The following is an 8404-nucleotide window of genomic DNA, read 5'->3' as shown; positions in this document are numbered from 1 at the left end:
TTGCGGTGACACTCGATGTCCCAGAACGATCCCTTATTTGACCATGAAGTGACACTTCTCCCAATTAAGCTCCAGATTCGTCTCCACGCACCGCCCTAATGCCTTAGACAAATTCTCGAGACAAACATCGTAAGTGGAACAAAAAACAGAGAAGTCATCCATAAATACCTCAATGGTTTTCTCGATCATGTCGGAGAAAACTACCATCATGCATTGTTGAAAAGTGGTCGGGGCGTTGCACAAGCCGAAGGGCATTCGCCGAAAAGCGAAGGTGCCGTACGGACATGTAAACGTGGTCTTCTCTTGGTCTTTGGGGGCGATGGCTATTTGGTTGTACCTCGAGTATCCGTCAAGGAAGCAGTAGTACTCGTGGCCGGCGAGCCGATCGAGCATTTGGTCGATGACTGGGAAGGGGAAATGATCTTTTCGGGTTGCATTGTTAAGCTTGCAGTAGTCCATGCAAATCTGATACCCTGTGACGGTGCGCGTTGATATAAGCTCGTTCTTGTCATTCTTGATCACCGTGGTGCCTCCTTTCTTCGGGACACATTGAACCGGGCTCACCCACGCGTTATCGGAGATTGGGTAGATCACCCCCGCGTCAAGCCATTTCAAGATCTCTTTCCGCACCACATCCTTCATTGCTGGATTCAGTCGCCTTTGGTGCTCCACGGACGGCCGAGAGTTGTCTTCCATGAGGATGTGATGCTCGCAATAAGATGGATTTATTCCCTTGATGTCGGAAAGAGTCCATCCTATTGCGGGCATATGACTTCGCAACAACTTATCTTCTTCCTCGGCATTGAGTTGTGCGGAGATGATGACATGCAGTGTCTTCTTTTCACCTAGGAACGCGTAGCGGAGATGTGTGAGCAATTCCTTGAGTTCGATCTCCGGTGGCTCCTCTATCGATGGTTTGACTCGTCTTTTGCTTTCCCCGAGCTCGTCAAAATATTTTCTCGTGTTCGCCTCGAAGCCATTCATGTGATTTGCATATTCTATGGATGCACATGTGACAAACGCATTAGTGAAATCGGAGTTGTTTAAGAGGCATACCTCGAGGAGCTCCTCCTAGCGAAAGGAGTGGTCATAGACGGCTGCCTCGTACACGTCTACCTCGAATATGTCGTCGTTTCCCTTTGGGTACTTCATTGCTTTGAAAACGTTGAAAGTGACCTCTTCGTCATTTACCCTCAGTTTCAGCTCGCCTTTTCGCACATCAATCAGGGCTCCTCTGGTGGCTAGGAACAGTCTTCCCAGGATGATGAGAATGTTGCGGTCTTCCTTCATGTCAAGTACCACGAAGTCGGTGGGGAAGATGAATTTGTCGACCTTCACGAGTATGTCCTCGATGATGCCTCGGGGATGCTTGATCGACCTGTCCGCCATTTGAAGGGTCACTCGTGTGGGCTTTATTTCGCCGATTCCTAGCCTTCGAAAAATGGAGTAGGGCATGAGATTGATGTTTGCCCCCAAATCGCAGAGTGCCTTGTCGAAGGAGAACTCGCCAATTGCGCATGGAGTGGTGAAGCTTCCCGAATCTTTGAGCTTTGGTGGGAGCTTTCGCTGTATTATAGCGCTACACTCCTCCGAAAGTGTAATGGTGCTACAATCTTCGATCTTTCGCTTGTGCGTGACGATGTCCTTTAGGAATTTTGCGTAGGGGGGCATCTGCTCAATGACATCGGCGAAGGCGATGTTGATGCGAAGTTGCTTGAAGAGCTCCATGAACTTGCTATATTGCTTGTCGAGCTTCACACTTTTCAATCTTTGCGGGAATGGCACCGACACCGTCTTGTTTATGGCCGCGGGCGGGGGAGGCGTGATCGTTGGAGTTGCGACCGTTGAGGAAGATGGCTTGTAATCTTCTTTCTCTTTCCCTTTGTCGGCGCTTTTGAGTACAAGCCCGCTTCTCAGTGTGATGGAGTTGCATTGATCTATCGAGTTGACTTCGGTGTTGCTTGGTAGAGCGCCCTGAGGTTGTGCATGGAAGTCCCGTGCTAGTTGCCCCACCTTCATCTCGAGGTTCCGGATTTGTGCCTCTTGATTCTTCATTCTCGTTCGAGACTCGGTGATGAAGGAAGCCAAGAGCTCCTCTATGTTTGACTTAGGTGCGGGCTGAACTTGTTGTGGACGATTCTGACCTCCCACCTATTGTTGATGTTGGTGCGGCACCCCCGATGGTCGACTTTGTAGGAAGCCTTGTTGTTGTTGCGCCCTCTATGCGAAGTAGGGGTGTACAAAAATTGACCGAAAATTGGTTAAACCGATAACCGAACCGATCCGGAACCGAAATTCGGTGCCACGTCATCAAACCGAAAATTCGGTTCGGTTAACCGAAACCGAATTTAAGAATCGGTTCGGTTATCGGTTTTGAAAATCCAAAAATTCGGTTATCGGTTATTTAACCGATTTTTTTATTCATTTTTGAAACCGGATAACCAGTTTTAAAACCGGATAACCGATTTTAATCGGTTAACCGATTTGAACCGGATAACCGATTTGGATAATTGTAACATCTTTAAAACTGGTTAACCAGTTTTAAAACGGTTATAAAACCGGTTATCGGTTTTACAAAACCGGTTAACCGAATTTTCGGTTAACCGATTTTCGGTTTTGGACCAACTCGGTTCGGTCATTGGTCCAAAATTTTCAAAACCGAAAATTCGGTTTCAGTTTTCAAATTGGTCCAAAACCGAACCGAACCGAACCGATTTCACCCCTAATGCAAAGTTGGGGTGGTTGTTCCTTGCTCTGGTGTTGTAGTTGTTGGAGTTTTGGAATGTGGGCCGGTTGTAATTCCCCACTTAGTTCGCATTTTCTGTATGGCCATCATTCGCGTGCGGGCAATCGTCGGTGAAATGACTCCCTTGACACCAGAAGCATGGCTCCCAAGTCGTTTGCGTGGAGTTCACCGCGGCTTTCATCTCTTTCATCTCCCGCATCTCCTTTTGGAGGTTCGCATCTCTATCGTCATCTGCTGCATTGTCTCCGGATCAATCGTGGTCATCACGGCTTGAACAGTGGCGGGGCCGGCCTTCATGATTCTCCTCTCTATCGGGCATTGATCGTTGGAGTGCGCTAACTCTTCATGGAGAGCTTGGAACTCCGATGGCGTCTTAGTTAGCACCGTGCCTCTCGCGGTGGTGTTAACTAAGGTCTTCATCGAGTTGAGGAGTCCGTAGTAGAACTTTTGAAGTTGGACCGGCAATGTGACCCCGTGGTTAGGACATTTTCGGAGCATCTCCTTGAAGTGTGCCCATGCTTCGTGGAGGGACTCGCCGTCCATTTGCACGAAGCTGTGAATGGCGTTTCTTAGGCGGGCTGTCTTCTCGAATGGGAAGAATTTGGCGAGGAAGGTATTGCACAGCCCCTCCCATGTGGTGATGGAATCGGGGGGAAGCGAGTTAAACCATGCTTTTGCCCGGTCACGGAGGGAAAATGGGAACAGACGGAGTTGGATGGCGTCCGCGTTGATGTTGCGGATCTGGAATGTCCCGTACAACTCGTTGAAGTTGGAGATGTGCTCGTTCGGATCTTCATTCGGGGCTCCGGAAAATTGATTTTGCTGGATCATGTTGATCGTCCCCATCTTGATCTCGAAGCTTTGGTTCCCTCCGATGGCCGGATTGACAAAGGCCGGGCGATACTCTTGAGTGGTGGGTAACACATAGTCGAGGAGTGGTCTCTCTTTATTGGCCATGGTCTCTTCTTCAATGTCTTCCTTGACTTAGTTTTTCTTCTTTTCCTTTCGATTTCTCTTGCACGTTTTCTCGATTTCAGAATCTATCGGAAGGAGACTCAAATCACCGTCTTTTTGCATCAACCTTCAAAGGAAAAAGACAACGCAAAAACAGGTGAGACACAGAAAATAAAAGAATGTTCAAATTGAAATCTAGTTAATTGAATTGCAATTAAAAACTTGTTCCCCGGCAACGGCGCCAAAAACTTGTTGCGATTATTACGCGCGCAAGTGCACGTGTCGCTCAAGTAATATAGTGAATTAAGTACGTGTCGATCCCACGAGGAACAAGCTTAATTAACAAACAAATCAACTAGCACGAATTGAACTAAAGATGAAATGGAAAGATGTCACAAATTATTGACAAGTTTTAACGCAAATAAATAACAAAATACTCAAATAAAAGTTGTAAGCAGAAAGAGTAGCTAAGGACCAAGGCTTCACGGGTTTATTCGACGGTTTGGATACACGAATTTGACACACAATCAATAATCAACTCACTACTCTTTGCTAACCATACTCACAGAATAATATTGCTAAATCTCTCTCGAGCATCTAACAACCTATGTCAAAATTAGGAAAATCTTCTCTCGATATCAATCCCTAACAATGGCATGCATTCATATCAAGAGTATGCACGTGATTCTATGGCAACCTAACTATCTCTAGCCTAGGCATGCATCATAGTAATTCAAACCAAAACACTAACAACCTAATCTTTCTCTAGCATCAAGTTGAAGTATAAAATCATGAACAAGGTAGCTAATCTCGATCAAGCATTAAAACGGATTTGAATTAAACAAAGCAATAGAGAATGGGAATTGAACTTCATTATATTAAATCATATCGATAACCGAATCTTAAACCCGCTACGCCATAGTCCTTAATGGAATTAGTTCATGGCGTAGCGAGAAAACAAAAATAAAATAAAAGAATAGGAAGAAGAAGAAACCATAATTAAATACTCAATTGTAAATTAAAATACGGGAGTTCAAGAGTAAAGGATAAGAATAAAACTGTAATTGGCGCGAATTGATGAAGAACTGCTCTCCTCTTTTTCTCTATCTCTCCCAAATACTAAGTGAAAACAATGAAAAAGTGCTAAAAGTCCTAAACAAGAGGTTGAGAAGTGTATTTATAGGCTTAGGTCGAAATTCTTTGGTTTCCTCTAATTTTCGGAGTAAACGCGTTTCCTCTTTTGGTTTCGCGCACCTCGCGGCGCGCGGTAGCTGGGTCACGGCGTGAGGTAGATATTATCGGGAGGTCGCGTTCCGTGCTTGACGCTCGGGGATTTTCGACGCTAAAGTTCTTCGACCTCGCGGCGCGCAGTCTGGGGGTCGCGGTGCGAGGTCAACACTTCCATACCCTCGCGGAATGCGCAAACTGCTCGCAGATGGCTCGGGATGATTTCCAGACCTCGCGGCGCGCGCCATGAGGGTCGCGGCGCGAGGTTTGGATGTCTTCTTGACTCATTCTTCGTTTTTTACTTTATTTTTTATCCCGAATGCCTCGATTTGTACAGATTTGCCCATAGTATCATAGAAATCCCACTTTTGACCTGAAAACCTTCAAAACACACGAAAAACCTCAAATACTCAAGAACAAGCTCGGATTTAGTTGGGATGATAGAAGTTTTCTACGTACGACACGTACCTATCGAGTTTCCATGATGGAAATATGTAAAGTCATGGAAACTTATCACGACTGTTTTGACCCGTCATGAAAACTATTTTTTGTAATAGTGCAAGTAGATGTAGAATGATATATTTACTTAAGTGCTATATGTCATTTTACAAGACAATCTTTTGTAAAGACAAAGTATATTAATGAAATGAAGCATTCATTCTTTGTTCAAAGTTTGTGTTATGATTTTAATGCATTGCTCTATAATACGTTACAACACAAGAGGAGCAAAATTGTTATTTTCATTTAAAAAAAAGGAACTCCTCTAATAGTTATTGAAAATAAAATATTCACAATCTTACGATAAAAGGGCATTTGATATATTATTTTTTTATTGTTATGAGGACTTATGATGTATGGTTCTGAGACATATGAGTTGAAGGCTGTGTAGTTCTTCCTAGATATCTTATAGAAATAATGAATAACACCAGTGAATTTAGAAGAGTGTCTTATATTTTTAGAACCACTGTGTATGAATAAACACTAAGATTAAAAGGGCCTTTAGATGCAACAATTTTCCCATATAAAGGTCAAAATATCGCATCTAAAAATGAATTAGATGTAAAAATCGTTCTAAAAGCTCGCATCTAATTTTGTTAGAAGCAACATTTTGCATCTAATGTCGCACCGAAAACACATCTTAAACGTGATATGTCGCATCTAATGTATATTCTATTTGGTAGTAAAAACAATAGTTATGATGTCCGTCTGTAATAGAGCGACGTCAAATCTATGTGAAACATAACTGCGGTTAGTGATTTTAGAGTGATGTCAATTCTCATTTTGTTTTTTAGAAATAAAAACTGCTTTAGTTTAGATATGAGAGAATTCAAATCAAATATTTGATGTGGAAGCCAACTCACACGCAGGCATGCGCGCGCGCGCGCGCACACACACACACACACACACACAATATTAGGAATGACAATGGGTAGGGTATGAACGGGTGCCCCTATAATGGTACTCATACCCATTAGAAAAAATACTTGTTAACCATACCCATTAACCCATTTTTTAAAACGGATCGGGTAGCGGGTAATACCCACTGGATAGCGGGTGTGAAATTTCAATACCCGTTACTTGTTAACCCGGTTTGGAAATTAAAAAAAAATTAAAATTAACCACTCAAAATTTTTAAATATTAATTAAAAACTACAAATTAGAGTCAAAATATAAATTAAACTAGGAACACTAAAGCAAATTAAAATTCATAGCTACAACACAAATAATTTAAAGGAATCAAAATGGTTGAAATGTATCTAATTTATATAAAATAAAAAATAAAAATAAAAAATTATAACGGATCGGGATAACGGGTTAATGGATCGGGTAAAGGTTTCTTGTACCTGTACCTATTTTGAACGGGTATTATTCGACCCGTTTTGAACAGGTAACGAGCGGGTAAATAGGTATCAAGTAAATGTCATTCTACGCAATATACACTAATGCAAAAGAAATTAATATGCGAGTCGTGCACAAACACTTAATTCTTTGACTACCTCGATAGGAAGAAATAGGTCATATTGTTCGATTCAAATATGACCTATTTATATCTTTTTTCTCTTAAATATTTTAAGCAATAGCAATAGGGAAGGGATAATAATTCACTTCCGATAACATCTGACCCAACTCTTATCTGTTGGAAAGAAAATGTTTGTCTTAACCGATCTACATTGAAAGAGATACAGTAAGAAATGTTTGTCTTATGTGGAGATGCTTCACTGATTTGTTAGCATATACAATCTCATCATTATATGTTTTACGGGTGTTGTTATGTGTTCATTGATCTGGTAATTGAAAGCTTTCACCAATTAATGTTGTTGGGCAATCTCATAGTCACAGAAATTCAATTATCCTAGTACATAGTTTTCAATCGCACATGTAGTAGGCATATAATTTCATCATTGATTTTTGTAATTCATGTATAATCTGATGTAATGTTTGGCCATATATCTCATTGAGAAATGACTTATGAGATACTAAAATAGTATTTGTTCTTGATGATGCGCATTAGATAGAACAGTACATAAATGTTGGAAATTGTATGCATATATAATGTTTAGTTTTGAATTATTAAGTTTTATTTAAAATCTGTTATGATGCATACATGTAATCATGTCTAGTACATTTTGGCAAATTCAAGTTATACAATGTATTGTTTAAACCCATCACCAAAGTGATGATTTTATAAAGTTTTGTATTACCAATTTGTAGGATAATAATTATAGTATAATGCTTTATGAAATTATTTTATTTCGATATTTATAGCATGATTAATTTATCAGTCACTAAAGTGGCCAAATTATTAAGTTTTCTTTTGGGTATCGAATTAAAATAAATCAAATTACTCATGTTTATGTGATGGAATACTCTGAACATAAACGGAATATGCATGAATTCCAAAGTATGCTCATTTACGAGGAAGCAAGGCTTAAGAAATCTGGATATCATTCAGCCAATTTCATTGGTCATAAAGGAGCTGGAAAAAAACATGGACGAATAATAGAAAAGGCCAGCAAGGAGTGCCAAAGCCTAATCAGTCATCTGTCTAAATCCACAAGAAGGAATGAGCCAAAAATACGTGCCATTCTGTAGAAAGACTGGACATTATTAGAATGATTGCCTGAAACGTAAGACATGGTTCGAATGAAAAGGGTAAACCTAGTGCTTTTGTATGTTTCGAATCAAATTTGGCTGAAGTTCCTTACAATACTTGATGGATTGGTTTTAGTTGTATCATGTTTCAAATACGATACAAGGATTCTATACAACTCAAACCATAAGTCAGAATGAGAAATTTCACTTCATGGAAAATAGAGTCAAAGTTCCAGTTCAAGCAGTTAGAACTTATCATTTAATTTTAGACACTTGACATCATTTAGAACTTTTTCAAACCTTTCATTTCCCCATTTCTCCCAATTTGATTTTCTTGTCTAAATTCAATACGGTTGGGTATTCTTTTAAATTTGGGAATGGACG

At 40.8% G+C, this 8404-nt stretch overlaps 1 protein-coding gene across 1 annotated transcript; it reads right to left on the bottom strand.

The window, feature by feature from the left end:
- Positions 1-1071: 1071 nt before the first annotated feature.
- LOC149404840 (uncharacterized) lies at positions 1072-2055 on the bottom strand. The gene has a single exon (XM_089607696.1). It carries the CDS (start codon positions 2053-2055, stop codon positions 1072-1074), a length of 984 nt encoding a protein of 327 aa, XP_089463822.1.
- Between the last annotated feature and the right edge of the window lie 6349 nt (positions 2056-8404).

This window comes from Urtica dioica, chromosome 2 (genome assembly GCF_054948205.1).
Source record: "Urtica dioica subsp. dioica isolate 48M chromosome 2, U.dioica_male_clone48M_v1_H2, whole genome shotgun sequence".
Lineage (NCBI taxonomy): Eukaryota > Viridiplantae > Streptophyta > Magnoliopsida > Rosales > Urticaceae > Urtica > Urtica dioica.
The sequence above is the reverse complement of the archived record's forward strand: the minus strand, read 5'-3'. Positions and strand labels throughout refer to the sequence as shown.

What these genes read in the sequence shown, in the direction of transcription:
- LOC149404840 (XM_089607696.1), bottom strand. Translation starts at nt 2,055, where the DNA reads ATGAAGAATCAAGAGGCACAAATCCGGAACCTCGAGATGAAGGTGGGG.